This window comes from Carassius carassius, chromosome 7, assembly GCF_963082965.1.
Source record: "Carassius carassius chromosome 7, fCarCar2.1, whole genome shotgun sequence".
Classification (NCBI taxonomy): domain Eukaryota; kingdom Metazoa; phylum Chordata; class Actinopteri; order Cypriniformes; family Cyprinidae; genus Carassius; species Carassius carassius.
This window is the reverse complement of record NC_081761.1, coordinates 16,456,391-16,477,303: the sequence shown is the minus strand read 5'-3', so window position 1 is coordinate 16,477,303 and position 20,913 is coordinate 16,456,391. Positions and strand designations below refer to the sequence as shown.

The 20,913-nt window shown below is 36.4% G+C and overlaps 1 protein-coding gene across 1 annotated transcript in view; it reads left to right on the top strand.

The window, feature by feature from the left end:
- The first annotated feature begins 2,721 nt into the window (after window positions 1-2,721).
- dchs2 (dachsous cadherin-related 2) overlaps window positions 2,722-20,913 on the top strand; it is a 37,087-nt gene continuing 18,895 nt past the window's right edge. Inside the window, exons 1-8 of the mRNA XM_059554035.1 lie at window positions 2,722-4,461; window positions 7,670-7,861; window positions 7,944-8,175; window positions 12,168-12,404; window positions 16,478-17,506; window positions 17,983-18,170; window positions 18,812-18,908; window positions 19,030-19,187. Coding sequence (XP_059410018.1) covers window positions 2,722-4,461; window positions 7,670-7,861; window positions 7,944-8,175; window positions 12,168-12,404; window positions 16,478-17,506; window positions 17,983-18,170; window positions 18,812-18,908; window positions 19,030-19,187 — 3,873 coding nt within the window. The remainder of the gene's footprint in view (window positions 4,462-7,669; window positions 7,862-7,943; window positions 8,176-12,167; window positions 12,405-16,477; window positions 17,507-17,982; window positions 18,171-18,811; window positions 18,909-19,029; window positions 19,188-20,913) is intronic.

Sequence of the window (20,913 nt, the reverse complement as noted above, 5' to 3'; positions counted from 1 at the left end):
ATGCAAATTACCTTCTGTTCCCATTGAGGTGTAAACTACCCAGCTCTAAAGTATTAGTCAGTTACCTCTGTCTGTAATAGAATGTGAACGTAAGATACTCTAAAATCTGAATCGATATCTTTGAGCGACATGAGCACCCGAATGAACGAGTACAATAATATTAACCCTTTAGGCGCCAGAGGTTTTTTCCTAAAACGTTCGATTTTGACATCTTAATTTCAGAAGGCTATATCTTAAAATTGATAAAAGATAGAGACTTTCTGTCAATTATACAAATATTAAGGATGACCCAATGTTTATGTAGGGATTTTATTTTCCCATCAAATTTGCATATTATGACGTCATATGGGGGTGGTCATCTTGAATTATAGAATTTTCATGAAAAGTCACATGTTTAAATAATAAAATGCAGCACTTCTTTCCCCAAAAAATGTCCCTCGCCTTCTGTGTGCTATATTGCACAATACTGAATGCTCAGGTAAATAGTAATTAGTAAACAAACTGTGTAAATCATTACTAATAAATGGTAGAAACAAACCGAATGCATGTAGCAGTTGGGATTTTCAATTTACTACATACAGCAGGCACTCTGATTCCATGTATGGGGCACATATATATTATTCATATGACACACAAACACAAGTAGACAAGACCTGTTTAGTTCAAAAGCTATGCCCCGTGTCACATCGCCTCTGCTGCTGCAACGAGCAGCGCGGCCAGATCTGCCTCGAGCACGCGCCGAGTGTGCACAGCTCGGACTACTGTCAGTGTCATTGCAACTCCCCACCTTACTTCCTAACTGTCCTATGAATACTTTGACCTCGTATAACATACCCAGTGGCATTAGACAAAGTCTCCACCACAATACTGTCGCCGCGATTGCGGAGAGGCGCGGTCAGAAGACAAAAATACATGTCTAGCGCGGTAAAAATCTCCCGCCTCGTCACCGCAACAATAACACGCCTGCTAATTTCGCGATGAACACTCTGACCCCGGCAAACATTGTTCACACATCTGACATTTGGCAAAGGACCATTTACATTAGGCAAAGGATTCACCGTTTGTGCTTGGTGAAGGGCTATACTTTCACTTTCAGTATCACCGTCATCTTCTGAATGCAGCTATTCCCCTTCAGAATCAGTGTCCGCGAATAGAAGTCCCAACACCTCATTTCAGCTTTATTGAAGCTTTATTGATGCCATTAGATAATAATAATAATGATTATAATAATAATCTAATGCCAATACTCGCTGACGTTGACAATATTGGTCAGATAAAATGGCTCAGTCTCACACTAGCTCCGCTTTATTTTCGCACTGATTCAATACGCTCTAGCTCGAAGATTTTTTATAAGAGCATGACGTTTTTTTTGAGTCAGAGATGAAGTATTACATGTCTGCTATCTGGTGCAGGGGAGGTTGCATGAAATTTGACACCCTATTTGACAAAATCGGCCGTTTTATTCAGTGCCGCATCTTGTCGAGTAAACTCGACCATGGCGCTAAGAGGGTTAAAGAATGAACAGATTAATCAGATGTCTAAATAAATTATCCTATAAATGATCAATAATCATGAACATTCTAACTCAAATGCGAGGTCATAATAAAATTGTGCCAGATTACAATCTAACAATCTAATCGAACACACATGAAACTTTCAGCCACCATTGGATAGGTTTGAATATATTCATATTCAAAATAGCTTGTGCTTTATATGGAAAATAATTGAGTTCATTTTTGGATTATTTTAATTTCCTTATTTGTGTTTGATTTTTGCTGGCTTCTGATTCATTCGAGTCATTCCTACAGTACAGCTGTGAAATTTCTACAAAGTGTATATATGTCATAGTCATATTAGGGACTTGATAAATGCATTAACATTTTTTCAGATGTCCTGCTCAAGCGCAAGAGACAAATTATTGTACTACTAATGTTATCCACTAAGAGGAGCCACAGGATGAGAATTGCTTTTCTCATATAGGTCTCATAGTTTTTCTAGCTCTCGAAGTTGTTTCAGTATGGTTCAAAGGGTTCACATAAAAAAAGATGCAAAGAAATTAATTTCTACTACCATGGCACATAAATGTCTCCTAAGTTTAATATAATTAGTTTGCAAAGAGGTGTCCAAGAAGCTTGCATATTAAAATGTCATAGAACCTTACTTTTAATGATACTAAACACACATAGGCCTATTTGTTGGTTGCCAGACATGCCTAAATTACTGACATATTTCAGTCTATTTGCCTAGGAATGTATTGCATGGCGCAACAAGGCATGCTATAATATAATATAATATAATATAATATAATATAATATAATATAATATAATATAATATAATATAATATAATATAATATAATATAATAATTAAGCAATTGTAATTGGCAGAAGGTCTTTTTCACCTGCTTTAAGATGCTTTACATCACGTGACTCATCAGGCACTCATACGTAACAGCTCATAGTATACTGAATTTCTTTCTCATTTGCCGCATTCACCTTTTATTCAGTAGGCGACGCTGTATTCAACCTACACACACACACACACACACACACACGCACGCACAAACACAGCGAAGGGGCGAAGGCTGTAAAGCTGTTAAGACAAGGAGCAACATTGGCCCCAGAAGAAACGCGCTTTGGAGAGTGAACTTCAGCCAGAAGCGAGGGCGAAGACTTGTTTCCTCTTGCAATGAATTAAACAAATTTATACTAATACTTTTCATATGAAAATGGAGATTTACGTACAGACTTTACTTAAATTTCTCTTATTTACATTATTTTGTGAGGACGGTTGCGCACAGGTGTTCAATCTCAGTCTCTCCATAGAGGAAGGTTTACCTGCAAAAACTATTGTCGGGGATATAAGAGCTGGACTGCCGGCGAAAAGCCAAAGTTCTGGATTTTTTATATCTGAGAGCCGAGACTCGGATGTGTTCAGGGACTTTGAGATCGATGGAGACAGCGGGATCATCTCCACCGCCGTGGTGTTGGATAGAGAGCGCACAAATAAGTACGAGTTCGCGGCCGCCACTTTAAAAGGAGAGGTTATCAAAGTAATCATCGAGGTGAAAGATGTGAATGATCATTCCCCTGCATTCCCAGTGAAAACAGTACAGTTGAATGTGTCTGAACTGAGCCCTCCAGGAGCCTGTTTTGAGTTGGAAGGAGCTCAGGACCAGGATGAGGGTGATTATGGCATCCAGGGCTACAGAATTACAGACGGAGACATGAGGAAACTTTTTAAAACCGAGATCCGCAATAGTGGAGGTGGTATGTTCAATTTTGACCTTATTCTGCAAGCAAGATTAGACAGAGAAATTACAAGCTTCTACAGTTTCACAATTGAGGCATTCGATGGTGGTTTGCCACCCAAAACAGGCCAGTTGCAAGTGCATTTTACTGTACTGGATGAAAATGACAACCAGCCTGTTTTCAATCAAACAGAGTACCATGCTGTTGTATTGGAAAATACTCCATTAATGACACCTGTTTGTCAGGTATTTGCAACAGACCCAGATCTTGGCAGCAATGGCTGGGTCACCTATAAGATCAACCGCCGTCAAAGCGACCCAAATGAGTTTTTTGTTATTGATAGCTCATCAGGTATCATTAGTGTCAATAAATTTTTGGACTATGAAAACCAGTCATTTTTTGAGCTTGTTGTGACAGCATGGGATTCTGGGATTCAGCCTGAATCCTCCAGCACATTTGTAAGTATTAAAGTCCTGGATGTCAATGACAACCACCCAAATATTAGCATCCTTTTTCTTAATGAGGCCGGAGCACCTGAAGTATCTGAGGGAGCGAGACCTGGAGACTATGTTGCAAGGATTGCAGTCTCAGATCCAGATTTAGGAGATATCAAGAAGATTGATGTGCACCTCCAAGGTGGGGATGGGATGTTCTCCCTCAAATCCACTGATGATTTTCTTTATGTTCTTTGTGTGGATGGCCCACTGGACCGAGAGGTAAAAGACGTGTATGAACTCACTGTGACAGCCAGAGATTTTGGTTCTCCTCCTCTAAGCAGCAAAACAACATTTCAGGTTCAGGTCACAGATGTGAATGACAATCCACCTGTTTTTGACCAAAGCATCTACGAAGAGAGCATTCCTGAAGATGTGCATGAGGGGACAGCTCTCTTCCGAGTCAAGGCCACTGACAGCGATCTTGAAGGAGATTCTGGAATCATCTACTCTATTATGCAGCCAGAGCAGGAGCAGTTGGTAAATATAGATGCAACATCAGGTCTCATTACCACTGCTGCAGGCCTAGACCATGAGAGAGAGTCAGAGCTGAGGTTCTTGGTGGTGGCTACCGATGGCGGTTCCCCCCCTCTGTCCTCTACAGCCACCGTGACCATCCATGTGGTAGATGTCAATGACAATAAACCTATATTCAAACAACAAATCTATAACGTTACTGTTAAAGAGCACACAGCTGTTGGGACATGCATCTTACAGGTAAAAATAAATTTGTACTTCAACCAGTTTAAAAATAATATGCCACTATTACTCTTGTCAAATTCATCCATGTTTCTGTCTTGTAAGAAAACATTTCTTAGTCAATAGTCAAAGCTTAAGTCAGTATTAAAGTTCACCCCAAAATGAAAATCCTGTCATAACTTACAAACCCTTGTGTTGTTCCAAACCAAAATTATTTTCTTTCTTCTGCAAACACAGAAGATATTTTGTACAATGCTGGTTACCAAACAGTTACTTTGATTGTAAATTGACAATGAATCGGTGAAGAAACAATTTTCAGTCAGAAATTGCTGGCAAATTTCACAGGTAATTACAAAGTAATTGCAAGTAAAACACTGAATTAAACATGACACTTTAAAGCAGTAAGACTGAAATAGTATTGCTTTGTAAAATCTACTATAAAAACTTTGAATCATTTTTGACAACTTTGAAAAATCAATAATAATAATAAAAAGATAAAAAAAGAAAAAGACATTTCTCAAAAAATTCTTAATATGTTACAAATAAGATAGAAAGTCATACAGGTTTTGGAAAGACATGAGAGTGTGCAAATGATGACACCTAGTTGTAATCAAAGAAGCAAAAATATAAAATGCAGTGCAACATGGCCAAGACAGGTGTGAGGCATGTTTTGTTTTTGAGCAGCGCTTTAACTAACTAACTATCCAGCTATTGTGGATGAAGCCTGTGCACAACAAATTAATCATTGTAGGGATCACAAGGTCAGAAGCAACACTCAATTGCTATCACAACAACATACACACTCATTGTCAAAACAGAGACAGTACTAAGACTTTTTGTTGAGACAAAGACAGCTGTGTTGCAAAATAGCCACAACACAGTGCTCACTGCTTTGCTTCCTTGTGTGTGAAACTGTTGCCTGGCACAAGTGTACTCGGCATGACTAATCAAACTGTATTGGGAGTTTCAATATTTTATTGGAATCACTTTAGATAGTTGCTTACTTTTTTCTAGTTGCTTATTAGCAAATATATTAATAGCATATTGGCTGTTTATTAGTACTTATAAAGAACATATTAATGCATTACCATATTTTAGAATCATTTTCCCTTAGATCCATTAAACTGATCAAAAGACATTCAAAAACTTAAAATGTTACAAAAGTTGCTAAACTTTTTTTTTTTTTTTACATTTATAACAATTTTATTAGGATATTAGAGTGATTTATAAAGAGCCGCGTGTTCCTGAGAACTGAAGTATGGCTGCTAAAAATTCAGCTTTGCCATCACAGGAATAAATTACTTTTTAAAATATATTAGAGTTATTACTTAGGTATAAAGGGATAAAACAAAACCTTGGATGTTATATCAATGGACTTTATTAACTAAATCAAAACAATATTTGGTGTGACCATCATTTGCCTCACAAAGAGTATACTAGGTACACTTGTGCAGTTTTTAAGAAAGTTTTCATCATTGGAGAGGTGGAGAGGTGGCAGCACCTCTTCTGTGGATTGAAGGCTTTTTAAGGCTCTATATCTCTTCATATAATCTCAGACTGACTCTATGATGTCAAGGGCTCTGGGTGCCATCTGTTGTAGGACTCCATGTCCATGAAAAACTTGCAATATTTTCACGGGATATATTTTAAGATATCTCTCTTTTTGATCACAGCCGCAATCAGCTCTGCGTGCAAAGAGTGTTTCTTTAATTTATGATCTCAGACAGTTGCTTTTAGACTTTGAACACAGGTCTCAGTCTTCCACCCACTACTGGGCTCATAAATGTTAGTATGAAATCTTTTTTATGACAGAAAGGCTTAGATCATATGGTGCTGCTGAAGATACGACAGGTGATAATAAGAATCAGTACCGCCGCTTAACATGTAGGACACCAAAAAAACTAAACAATCTTACTCCAGTGACTCAGCAACAGAAAATTTGATTTAGAAAAGCTAAGCAACATTTTCCAATCTGTGTAATTCATCTACTTAAAAAAGACTTGTATTTGATTTGTTATTATCTAAATTCTGCCAATACACACTATTTAGTCAGGAAGGAAATTTAGAAAGGAAAAAAATTACTTTGTTAGATGTTTTGATATTCAGTAAACTTTAGTGGAAAGTTTGAAGACTCCATGAAATAGCTTAACAAGGACATTTTTCAATCTTTAATGTATTTCCTAATAATACAAGAAATTCAGATCCATCCCCTTTTTAACACAAAAAGGAATCTGATTAATAGAAACCTATTATTTTTATTAAAATGTATGCATGAATGTCCACCTTAACCCTACACCAAAACATATCAGTTGTTGGTATATAAATATATTAATTAGACAAATTAATTTAAAAAACAACAACAGCATAGTACTGAACTGTATATTTTTAGATAATTTTGTGTCTTCAGGGGATATTTTAGATATCTTTCCTTTTGTCCATATAGCCACAATCAGAAAACAGAAAACTCAACTATTTAACATTTTAGCAACTTGACACCAAATTCATACTCGATATGATTGATAGTAAACATACTAAACAACTAAACTAAACAAACATATATTTCTATAAAAAGGTAGGACAAACGCAGTCAACCAATTATAGTATGTCACTTCTCAGACATTCCAAGATCCAACAAATGCAGACGCAACATGTTCAATCAGCTTAGCCCAGCGCTGACTACTGGCAACAGATGCCAACACACCGATCTGGCAAAACCTGATGAAAAACAGGTTTACTGTATGTCTTCATCTGTTGGTGCAGTGTGAATTGTCTTAGGGTCATGAGGAAAACAAAGTCTTTGTGTTTATACAGTTGAAAATACTCAGAAAGTAATCACAATTATGTTTTCCACTCAAAAGGTTTTAGTGGTCTAAAAGAGTTAATCTGGAAATGTTAATCTGAGACACCTATGCTGAGCGAACACCATAAGAATGTTAATGAGATAATGCTTGCCCGCACATTCATTTTGGTGGTCATACTACACAAATGATTGATTGGAGGCTCCTAGTTTTGGAAGAATGGTGCAGTTTATGTATAAACAGAATAGTTACAGATTTTATTGGCGTTAAATGTACAATATGATACATCTTTTATCTCAAAAACGTATTGGTATGACCACAACATTGCATGGGATTCTGAGTAATTCTCGCACTGGATGCCAAGGAAATTGTATCTGCTGCAGGTCTAGATCAGATTTATTTTATTTATACATTTCCATCTGGTCCAGGTCACAGCCACAGATGCTGATGATGCTGAGTTTGGATCAGTGCAATACTCCCTCTTTGATGGCTTCAGCAGGAAGGATGACCACCCTTACTTTCACATCAACTCTGTTACTGGGGAAATCTGTGTGTCTCAAGATATTGATCATGAAGCTGGCCTTGTGACCTTTGACCTGTCAATTAAAGCTGAAGATCAAGTGAGTTTTGTTAATATCGGCATTGTGGAAATTTACATTAAAGTGAAAAAGAAGCTAGTAATTATGTTTTCTTTCTAAATAGGATGGGCTCAGTTCACAGACATTTGTTCACATCAATGTGGAGGATGTGAATGATAATGCTCCTGTTTTTAGTCCTGAGAAATATGTCACGAGTGTAAGCATCCATGCCCAACCTGGCACTGAGCTACTCAGTATTTTTGCTTCTGACCGGGATTCTGGGAACAATGGAAAAATTACCTATGAGCTTCTGCCAGGAGAATCTGCCCCTTTATTCACTGTGGACCAGTCAACAGGTAACATGCTGGGACTGAAATCTGTTTTGCCAAAACACAATGTTCATTTCAGAGAATCCTTTATTTTCAATTTAAATAGAAATAATTTAAATAATTTAAATTAAAAAGCCTTAAATAGAAAGATTTAAAAAAAAGGAAATTGTTATGCTGTCATACTTTCATATGATATACTGTAGTCCATAGGACAGCATAGATTACTCATATATTTTGTTTAGACAACATAGTGCATGTTTTTATTGATGATCAGGCTTCGAGAGTCTTCTGTAACAGATACAGTAATTGCTTTTGTCACATCTCAGTAGGAGGCCTGTGGATTTACACAGCACCTTTCTAAATCCTGACTAAACTCGAGTGCAGATTGTTTGAAGTGGACTGTCATGCAGTGCTAAGTGTCTACAAAAATCTGTAATTCTGCTTTATATCATGTACTCGGTTATCTTATAAAATGTTGCAATTGTTGCTAAGTTAACCAAATACAGTGAATGTTTCCAGAGTATATCCATAAAATTAAATTTTGCCAAAATATTGCACTTTAAATCTGAAACCATTATTGTACAAATATGCCATGATATATTGAGCAGTTCTATAATTTTCAATTATAGTACACTGAAAATGACAGATATATATATATATATATATATATATATATATATATATACTTTTAATTTTCTCTAATTTATTTTAAGTTATGGTCTATAATACAGATTTCAAATGTCATAATCACAATAGTAGTTTAGAGAATACAGATAACTGTTATTATTAAAATTATTTGTATGGTGCATGTTACTGTCAGTGTCCTTTACTATTCGCACACATAGACCTCCTGCTGAGCTGTGTTGTTTGGTGTGACGCATTACAGTAATCAGATTATTCTGTAATGAAGTTGGAGGGCCTGTGATTTATTTTTACATAATCCCATTATAATCACTGTTCTGCCTTTAATTATAACATATATGTCTTTCTCTCTTTAATGCAGCAGTGGCAAAGATGAACAATCATATGCTTTACTGTATGCCATAAGTGTGTTTACTCTTAAGCAGTGCTCAGAAGCCTGTGCAAATGTTCCTCCTTTTACATTGAAACATGAATGTGTAAAACACGAGAAACTCATATAAAACTCATATAAAATAATCCACTGCAATTAATTTGCAGAATATAACAGCAGGTCAAAATAACAAAAGAGATGCAGTGTTTTCAGACCTCAAATAATGCAAAGAAAACAAAACAAGTTCATATTCATTTTTAAACAACACAATACTAATGGCTTAACTTGAGAAGAGTTCAGTAATCAATATTTGGTGGAATAACCCTGATTTTCATTAATGTGTGGCATGGAGCATTGTTCTGGTTAAAAAAACACTCCTCAGATTCGGGGAACATTGTCAGAGCAGAAGGAAGCATGTTTCTTGTCTTCCAGGACAACCTTGTATGCAACTTGATTCCTTCACAATAGAAAATAAAGAATCAGGTCCTTCTCAAAAATGAATGTGTCCAATTCCAGCCTTGCTGGAGCACTTCCAGCCAGATCATCACCTATCCTCCACCAAATTTCACAGTGGGTGGCTTGTAGGCCTGTCCAGGTCTCTATCTAACCATTAGATGACCAGGCTTTGGGCAAAGCTAAAAATGAGACTCATCGGAGAATAAATTCAACTGCATTTATTTCCAGTAAATTTCTTAATGTTTTCTTTGTAAATTTCTTCATAAATATTTGTATTAACATAAAAAGTTCAACAACTGAGACGTAAACTGAACAAGTTTAACAGGCAATTGGTAAACAGGAATAGAATAATGAGTCCCTGAAAAAAGTGACTGCTTTAAGTGCTACAGTGCATCTTATTCTCATGGAGATGTTCCTTCACTCCTCCACCAAGGCATTTGCAAGTTTTTGAATGCATCTAGGGAGATACATGGTTACACATGGTTTGTCACTGCAAGGATGATCAGCTTTGTCTCCTGTTTTGCTGTAGCACTGTCTTAGGGGTCTTACAGTATGGGCATTGCAAGTTTATTGCTATGGCCAAATCTGCCATTCTCATCCCTAATTATTTATTGGAAATAAATCATTTGAAAATTAATCAATTTGAAAGAAAGGGAACTTTAAGGGTTAGTTCACCCAAAAATTCTGTCATTAATTACTCACCCTCATGTCGTTCCAAACCCGTAGTACCTCCATTCATCTTCGGAACACAAATTAAAATATATTTGATAGAATCTGAGAGCTGTGTTCCGAAGATGAATGGAGGTCCTACGGGTTTGGAACGAAATCAGGGTGAGTTATTAATGACAGAATTTTTATTTTGGGTGAACTATCCCTTTCATCAAAAAAATCAATCTTAATAATAAACAGAGTTGTACTTCAAATAGCAACTTCTTAATGGGGACCTATTATTCCCCTTTTTACAATATGTAAAATAAGACTCTGATGTCCCCAGAGTGTGTATGTGAAGTTTTAGCTCAAAATACTCACAGATAATTTTTTATCGCTTGTTAAAATTGCCACTTTTAGGGTATGAGCCAAAACATTTTTGTGTGTGTCCCCTTTAAATGCAAATGAGATGGTGCTCCCCAGAAGAGGGTGGAGCTCCAAGAGTTCATGCTTCAGCAATACCAGTGTTAGCCTTTGCAAATAAATGTTTCACTATTAGTACAAGCCTGTTATCTTTACAGAAAACGTACTCAGTGACAAAAAGTCATTCATCTGATTGTACTGTGCATAATAAATTATATTTTATGAATTACACAGTTGAGGAGCACGGTGCAATAAAAATAAAGACAGCAGGTCTCATTTTGCCCAAACTTTATAAGTCCCACATATGATTATGAGCTCGACAAATTCAACGGTCGACTTTCAATTTACATTCATACACAATTTTTAACTACCACATTCCTGTATATACTATAATTCTGGTAGCATGTGAAGGCAGCATCAGTGAAATTAGGCCTAGCTTTAGCACCACTAGCCTTATAGAGTGCCAAGAAGCGCTTTCAGAAAGGCAATTTGGAAAACAAATGTATGATACTTTCTTTGTCTGGAGCTGACGTTTTGCACACAAAGCGTTGGTATTGATCCCTAAACATATAATGGACTTTACCAATTTTTTCCATGATATTTATTTTGAAAATTACATTTAACCACAGTGTCCTCAGCAGCTCAGATGGAGGGAGTCTATCGAGACTCCTTTGTTCATTGGTGCAATCCAAAATACAGCACTTTAAACTTTACAAGTGTTTCTTTAGCGCTGGCATTGTATAACTCCACCAGCTAATGTCACAGCAAGAAAACAGTAATGGTGGGCCACTGCTTCTCACTCAGGCCTGTGGCAGGGCAGAGATCATCACAAATGGGTGGGACTTTTTCCCTATGGTGATGTATACATAGCGAGAAATCTGGAACTGCGCATTTAGAGAGACCTATTATAATTTTTTGGGCATGCAGGTGCTAGAAAATTCCAAAACAAACAACTAAATAAAATACACACATTAATCTCTTTTGTTTGCATGCCAGTGTTTAACCTTCTGTGAACCAGTGGGGGCACGCATGCCTAAGATTAACCACTCCTGATTTAAATCAACAGATGCTAAGGATTTTAAGTTAGATCAAGGTGACAGAATCTAGCAGGCCCTCCACCATCTGTCAAGAGTGGAGCTAGCCTCAAAAATATCCACCATGTCACCTCCAATGATGGGATGTTTTTCTCCTGTTAACTAGTGTTTAGGTTTGTTCTTAAAAGATTTGGAAAGAGACGGAGATAGTGAATAAGTAAAAAAAAGTTTATTTATTAGCAGTTAAAGGATCAGCTTTTATTACACATTAAAATCAAGATAGTGTTATTAGGATTATTAATTTAATTACTCTTAAATTTCAGTCTGTAATCTCTTTAAAGTTAAACCTTCTTTTTTAAGTGATCAGACATCTATGTTGCTGTAATAGCTACAGCCTTGTGCAAGTGTCCACTATGCTGTTAATGTAGGTTTTGTGTGTTCCTCAGGTTCCGTCTTGCTGAACTCTTCCCTTTACCAGCTGCGCAGCAGCAGTGTGAAGCTGTCTGTCTCTGCTCAGGACGGAGGAGGCATGTCTGCTGTTTATCCTGCTAACATCACCGTGAACATTTTGCAGAGCAACCAGCCTCCTGCCATCTTCCAAAAAGCCCAATACACATTTTCTATCTCTGAGGATGCCCCCGTGGGCTCCTCTGTTGGTTTGGTTCAGGCTGTTCCCCCTGCCAGTGAGTTTTCCTTGCTTTTTCTGAGAAATGTTATGACTGCCAGTGTAGGGCAGTAACGCATTACTTAGTAATGCATAATTGTAATTTGATGACTTTTTTAGTAACAGAATAATTGAACATGTTTTAATTTTCAAAATAGTAATTAGAGTTACAAGCCGAGGTCTCTATTCGTTATTGCCACGTTACATTGCTGAAAGAATCAGTGTTTTATAATCTATTCTAAAGATTGTAAAAAGGATGTAGCACACGCACTGTCGAGTTAAGTGCCAGTGGATTAGAGACCTGCACCCGCGAGACCCGACACAACAGAGCGTGGCGCGGGACAAGATAGGCGAGTGCTGGTGTGGGTGGGTAGACACTCGCGTGTGTGCGGGATGCCGGAGAATAAAATGATTCAAGGGATTCCCTCAAAATAGAAATATCTAAACATAAATTATATAAAACAAATAAATTGTTATTCAAAACAGCAGAAAAAGTTGAGGAAACAGACACACAGCACAATCACAAAGAAAAGTGACAGACACAGAAGGGAATATAAGGGAGAATGGGAACAAGCAACAGGTGAGGGCAATCAGCTCGTGATCTGCACACACCAGCGCCGATGTATCAGCACTGATTGTCCAGGTCACGAGCTGCAGAAAATGACAGGACACAGACAACAGGGAAGCCGATGAAGCACCCTGAACCGTGACAAGGAAAAGCAAATTTATGGATTAATTGTTCGAAGGAGGAAAATGTGTTATCCAAACCCATATCATGCACTGACTTTATACCATTTGAAAAATAGCATTTTTTAAATAAACAAATTTATCATTAGGACATTTTTTTTTATTTAAATAGTGCTTCTGGCTAAAATACAAGACTTCTAATTCATATAAATGGCTTTTTCCAGAGAAAAGTAATCTGAATCAGGTGCAAAATAAGCACACCTCAAGCCCCATTTCACAAGGAAGACAGTTATGTTAACTAAAGAATTAACTAAAAAGTAATGTAATATAATGTAAAAAAAAAAAATAAGGGCCAGATTTACTAACAGCTTGCGCTAGCGCAAACCGTCTTTTGCCATTAAAATAGTAATGTCAAGATTTCCTAAAAGATTTCCTAAAGACACGCAGTGAAGAATTAATGCTGAAAAGGTGTGGACACAATTATTTTTGCACCTGACTTTATTGAATATGCATTTGTAGGAGTTTCCCTTTCAGACGCAAAATTTATGGGAGGAGAGTATTAAAATGAATCACGCATTGCGATTTACTAATATTGGCACACGTCAAATTACTGGTATTTGCGCAATTATTTAACACCCAAAAAAGCATGTCTTAAAGCAGACAATAATTTACATTGCTCTTGGTTGATTTCACTGGTCATTATGGAAATTTTCTGGCTGCCTCTATGTTGTTTAATGTAGGCATTGTCAGTAAATCACCCGCAGAATTTCCCCTCCCATTGGCACTTTTATGGAATTGCGCTCTAACGCTTAATTGCCCTAGTAAATCTGGGCTTTAAAGGGTTAGTTCACCCAAAAATCATAATTATGTCATTAATAACTCACCCTCATGTCGTTCCAAACCTGTAAGACCTCTGTTTATCTTCGGAACACAGTTTAAGATATTTTAGATTTAGTCCGAGAGTTCTCAGTCCCTCCATTGAAACTGTGTGTACGGTATACTGTCCATGTCTGTTGTGAGAGAGTTCAAAACACAACAGTTTAGTGATATCCAGTTCGCGAACGAATCATTCGATGTAACCCGGATCTTCTTGAACCAGTTCACCAAATCGAACTGAATCGTTTAATACGGTTCGCGTCTCCATTAACTTTTTTAATGTGGCTGACACTCATGAATCAGTTCGGTTCAGACGCTTTGTGTGTCAGTCTGCTTCACGCTGAATCACGCATGCGCAGTATCATCAGCTCCTTGGTTCTCCAATCGGACACGTCTAACACGGTTCTTGACTCGAGAATGAGTCAATCTTTTGTTAGTTAGCTGGCTCGGCTCGGTGTTCATCTACAGTTCTCTCTTCACAGCAGTTCCTGCAGTGTACTGTTTGAGTAAATGAATTACTCCGGGATATTGGTTTGTTTTAACTCAGAGGGAGTGTCAGCCACATTAAAAAAGTTAACAGCTTAAGTCATTTGCGGATAAATGCTTATTGGAGACGCGAACCATTTTAAACGAAACGGAATACGACAAAAACGAAATGACAAAAATATATAATTTATTGAAAATGTTTGTTCTTTTTTCCAGTATCTATAATAAATTAAATATGAAATTAAATTGGAAGCCCTGCAACACCAGATCAATTACAGTCCAAGGTGTCAAAATACATCCACCCTTTTTTTTTTTTTTTTTTTTTTTTTTTTTTTTTACATATTGCTTTTCCACTAGTAACATACTATTTCCAGTCATCGTTACCCCAGTGACTAATCCAGTTTGCGAGTCAGGGATGACCTGATCAGAGGGTTAAATATCAGTCTAGTTGGCAGAGTTGTTAGGATAATGAGATTTGCTGTGGTCTGTTTCTCCTAGTCTACAATCAATTGTTTTAGTGAACAGTATTTTATGCCCAATAAGGTATTTGGTTTAAACGCATACTCAGTGATTCACATCTACTTAGTTTGAGGACATTTTAGATTTAGATTTTATAATAGTATGCTGTTATCAAAGTACATATAATGTTCTTTTGTGAAAATGCCTAAAAGGTTATGTAAAAGGCTGGTAACTGTTATATTGTGATTTGGTTTTGCAGTAAAAATTTATTGGTTTGAATCATACAATTAAGGATAATATATATATATATATATATATATATATATATTGAATTTCTCGTATTACTTTTTATTTATTTAAGTGATTTTCATTGGTTTTTGGCTTATATAGTACACATGCATACACATACACAAATATTTAGAGTGCACTTCAGCAGTAGACAGTCAGTTGAGGTTAACATATAGATTAGCTGATTAGTCCTCTCTTCAAGTCAAATGAAGGTTCAGAAATTCTGAGTTGGAGAGGGGGGTGGGGGCTTTGGTTTTCTCCAGCCGTCCAACTGTCAAACAATAGGATAATGGTAATACCACTTTAAATACATATGTGAGGGGTAAGTGTGTCAATAAGTTCTACATTTATAAGCATACATTCTGTGTGACATTAAAGATCTATGTTACAGTTAATAGGTGATGTATTAAAAAAAAAAAAACATTCAGCCATTTTCTTTAACATACCCTATTAATAAGATTATTTCATACTTGACCTGCAAAATAAATTCCTTTAAATAAAACTGTAAAAATTTCCCCTGTAGAATACAAATATTTATTTTATAAAAAAAAAAAAAAAAAAAAAAATGTCATGACACTTTAATATAAGGGAGTATTAATGGAGAATTATTGAAAATTATAATTTTTATTTTATTATTTGTGTTGCATGGAAAAATAAAAGAGTAGGCCTATGGGTTTGGAACAACATAAGATTGAGTAAACAATGAAATAATTTTCATTTTTGGGTAATCTATGTCATTAAAGGTAAAAGTTCACTGAAAAAAGGGTAACACTTTAATATAGGGACCAACTCTTACTATTAACTGGTTGCTTATTAGCATGCCTATTATTAACATGTTTTCTGTTTATAAGTACTTATCAAGCATTTATACTACACAACCATATTCTGCATCCCTAAACCTACCCAATACCTACACTTAACGACTACCTGGCTGCCTACAAATAAGCAACAATTCAGACGTTTTTTTTAAGACAAAAGACGTAGTTAATGGTTTGTTAATAGCGATAATTATACCTTAAAATAACATGTGACCAAAAATTGTGTAGGATTTATTTGACCAAATTTCTCTCAGAAATCGCTAGCAAATGTCAAAAATAATTACAAACAAATGTCAAGTAACAGATTGAATAAAGCATAAAATATTGAAGTAGTAAGGCTGAAATCATGTCTACTTATAAAACATACTTCTTTATTTTTGTTTTAGAATTTTTACTGTGTACAAAATTATTTCTTTAACACTTATTTTTTCATGTCATATTAATTATATTTTGCTGTTCTTTTTCCTTGTAATTTCAGATTCAGTGGAGCTAGTCTCATTCATCATATCCTCAGGTGATCCTCAGCGGCTTTTCTCAATTGATTCCAAGTCGGGCATCATCACCACTGCCCAGCCACTGGACCATGAGTCCATCTCTTATGTTATTCTGAACATACAGTTCCACATGGGAACCCTTCCTATCTATAGCAGTGCTCAGGTCAATATCTCCATCATTGATGTCAATGACAACCCTCCTGTGTTCCAGAAGACCTCAGAACACATCACCATATCTCATAACACCCCTCCAGGCACGCCAATTTTTATCACACATGCCCACGATTTTGACAGCGGCCTTAATGGCAGAATTCACTACATGTTACATCCTGAGAGCCACTTGTTTTCCATTCACCCACGTATTGGGACTCTAAAGCTGAACGGCAACCTCTCAGGAGATTCCAGCCAGAGGTACGAGCTCAATGTCATAGCTGAGGATGAGGGCCACCCTTCATTGAGCTCTACATTACGTCTTGCAATAGAGATGGATTCCTTAGGCTCAGTGGAAGACACACTAGCCTTTGAAACTTTGGTTTATCAAGTGGAAATTGGAGAAAGCGCTCCAAAAGACACTAGAATGATTCAGGTACGTGCTCATGGAACCAGATCGCAGCATGGAGGGAGCCACGGCAAAGTACCCCCTATCATTACTTACTCTCTTAAAGTCCTCTCTGGCGTCCCACCATTCAGAATCCACCCAGAGACTGGATGGATGTTTGTATCTCAGAGTCTTGACTATGAAAAGGAACCCGTCTACAGATTTAGTGTGTGTGCAAAGACACAAAATGGCAAAACGGAGGCCACGGCAAAGGTGGTTGTCACGGTTCAGGATGAGAATGACAATGCACCTGTGTTCAGTAGGGATGTGTACTTCTTCAGTTTGCAGGAGGGACCGTCTCCTCATGGGATGATTGGAACAGTAAAAGCTACAGACAGAGATTCACATAACAATGGAGTATTGTCCTACATCTTGCTGTCTGAGGGAAAATACTTTCGCATCAACCCCAGAACAGGTCAGAATTACTGTGAATTTTTTCCATATTATGTTTCATACACTGCTTTGTAAATAAAAAAAGGCATGAATGAATTAAAACTAATCCAAAAAAAAAAAAAAATCGATTGAAGTATTCAGTTCTGCAAGAATTTTTTTTTTGTTTTATATAATTTAGTATTTTTAATAAAACTAAAAATAAACTAAACTTAAATAAAATATTCATAATAAATAAAATAACCTTCTAACCTTTACTTTATGGATATTGTTCTATATTATAAAAAGAAATTATACTTTGTAAAAACATTATTGGAGTACATTTTACAAGAAAATACTGTTTCTTTATACTTAAAAATTACAGCTTAAATTCAGTGTTTTTCTTTCTATTTCTTTGTAATTATTTGTGTAATTTCCTAGCAGTTAAAAAGAAATGTTTCAAAATAAATCCCACACCAGTTCTGTCTTCTTTCTTTCTTTTTTTTCTTTTTTTGGCTGTAGGAGAGATCATAAACATGGTGGCTTTGGATCGTGAGGAGCAGGCACAGCATGTTTTGAGGGTGATGGCCACAGATCAGGGTCGACCACGTCTCAACACCACCACTACTGTTCACATCCTTGTCACAGACATCAACGATAACCCCCCACAGTTCACACACTTACCTGCCACTAAAGAGCTAAACGTACAGGTCATAATACTTTTTCTAGAAAACACAAGCAATATAAAACATAATTGTAGATTTGATTGAAATTAAATTAACAGGTTAACTAAACAGTTAATGTACAGTACATTGAGCATAAGAAGTTAAATTAAATTCAAAGTTCCATTCAAACTGAATCTTGTGTAATTCCTAGCTACCTATCTATTGTTCTGTAGATAGTGATCTCTAGACGTAATATGTTTCAGTGATGTTTTTCTGCAATTCTAAAAGTACAATGTATTTATATTGTAATGTATTCTCAAAAGTTCAAAGGTCTGAGGTCAGTAAGTTTTTTTTAAGAATTCAATGCCTTTATTCAGCAAGCATGCATCAAATTGATCTTAAGTGACAGTAAAGACCTACATTGTTACAAAAATATATTTTAAATAAATTCTGTTCTTGTGAAATTTATATTCAACAAAATTCCTTGGATTTAACAATAGATTAACAACTTAGCATTGATAATAAGAAATGTTACTTGAGCACCAGATCAGCATATTACAATGATTTGTAAAGGACCACATGACCCTGTAGTAAAGCTACTACCCCCCCCCCCCCCAAAACAAAAAAACCTTCAATGCCAAATGCATATACAATATGCAAATTGTTTATGTGGCTTTTTTTTGCAGGTGTGGGCAGGCATTCCTGTGAATTCTGTTTTAATCACTATGTTTGCTAAAGACCTGGATGCTGGAGAGAATGGAACTGTCAAGTTCACAATGAAAGGTAAACTGATGAGAAGAAGATTTATTTTAAATTCATGGGTCATTTGTGTTTATATCACCCTGTTCAAAGGAAAAATATTGTGATTTAATATGAGATGTCTAATGTTTCTTTATATTTTTAGATAATCGGCTGGGCCACTTTAGGATTGATAACCGTAATGGTGATGTCAGGGTGACATCACGATTCTCCGCAAATCCACAGAAGCACTACACCCTGAGAGTTGTTGCCACAGACGATGGTCTTTTTCCTCTGGAGGAGAATGCAGTTGTTCACATACAGGTTAGTGGAGTGGAGCTGTTACTGGCATATAACAACACTGTGTGTGTGTGTGTGTGTGTGTGTGTGTGTGTGTGTGTGTGTGTGTGTGTGTGTGTGTGTGTGTGTGTGTCTCTGTGTGTCTCTGTGTGTGTGTGTGTGTGTCTGTGTGTGTGTGTGTGTGTGTGTGTGTGTGTCTCTGTGTGTGTGTGTGTGTCTCTGTGTGTGTGTGTCTGTGTGTGTGTGTGTGTGTGTGTGTGTGTGTGTGTGTGTGTGTGTGTGTGTGTCAAAGTAGGGCTGAAGACTTGCTTGTTGATTTGTATTTTCTGTGTACAATCTAAAATAATGTGCAGCCAAATTTATTGTTTATATGTGAAATGTTGTGTGTGAAATCCAGTAATTTCAATGAGAACTGGCACAATAAGGACTTACTGTGCAAACAAAATTTTGTCAGGTTCAAGTTTTTTGTGAACTTTGCAAGACCGACCAATAACAAGCCTCTTGGTTTGCCAGAGACCTCTGAGTGAATAGGGATTCCTAATTGAGAAACAAAATTACACAATCGATGAGATGCTCAGTGTCTGGCAGTGTCTACTGTACTCTATATAAAAAATAAATAAAAAACCTGTACTTATAAAATATTTAAAAAAGAAGGCTGTTTGGAAGCTATAATTTAGGATTTATATACACATACATATAACAAAAAAAAAAAAAAGTAGATGAAATAGAAAAAGAATAGAGAAAGCTAATGTTAGAAGGTCAAATAAAGATGGAATAGATGTGTTTTTAGCCATTTCTTGAAGATGGCTAAGGACGCAGCTGCTAAACATCCAGTATTTTACATTATATTAAAGGATAAATAGAATTAAATAAAGAACAAATAAAGTTATGAGCATTTCAGGAATAAGATGACATATAAATCAGGTAAATAATACATGAACAAACCCCCCTGCAAAAACCTTCAGAATATTGATATGTATTGAACTAAAAAGTTTGGTCTTTGTAGATGCTAATTAAGTGGGAATTTCTGCCTCAGTGCATGAGGAAAATTCATTTCGAAAAAATTGTCTTTAACTGTATGTTTTTAATTGACATCTACAGACACATATAGATGAAGTGCAATAAAATAAAAACCTGTATGTTTATTAGTCAAAATAATGAGCAGTGCGAGAAAAAACACTTGTAGGCTATTTCACCTGTAGTGTCTTGTAGTAAATGTTTTAAAGGGTTAGTTCACCCAAGAATGAAAATTCTTCTTACCCTCGAGGCATCCTTGGTGTATGTGACTTTACTCTTCGAATATAATCAAAGTTATATTAATTGTCCTTGCTCTTCCAAGCCTTTCAATGGGGGTAAGCAGGTGTTTGTTGTCAACTGTTCAGAAGACATGAAACATAGTGTGCACATCTGTAATAAAACGTCCCTCACACGGCTCCGGGGGGTGAATAAAGGCCACCTGTAGCAAATCCATGCATTTTTGTAAGATAAATATCCATATTTCAAATGTAATAATCCACTTTTTTTCCTCACTTCTGCGGACTGTGGGGAACTGGAAGACATGCAGGCAGATGTTCGTCAGCGCTGCGTGGTTAGTGACGAGTGCAGAGAGAGAACAAAACAAAATGCTGGTCATGAATTAGAAGCACAAAATGAGGATTGGCAAAGAAAAACGTTGTAGGATTTAGAAATAAGCCAAGAGGAGACTGGTTTTTGTTTTGCTAAAATAAGGAAACTTTGTTTCCTTTGCTTC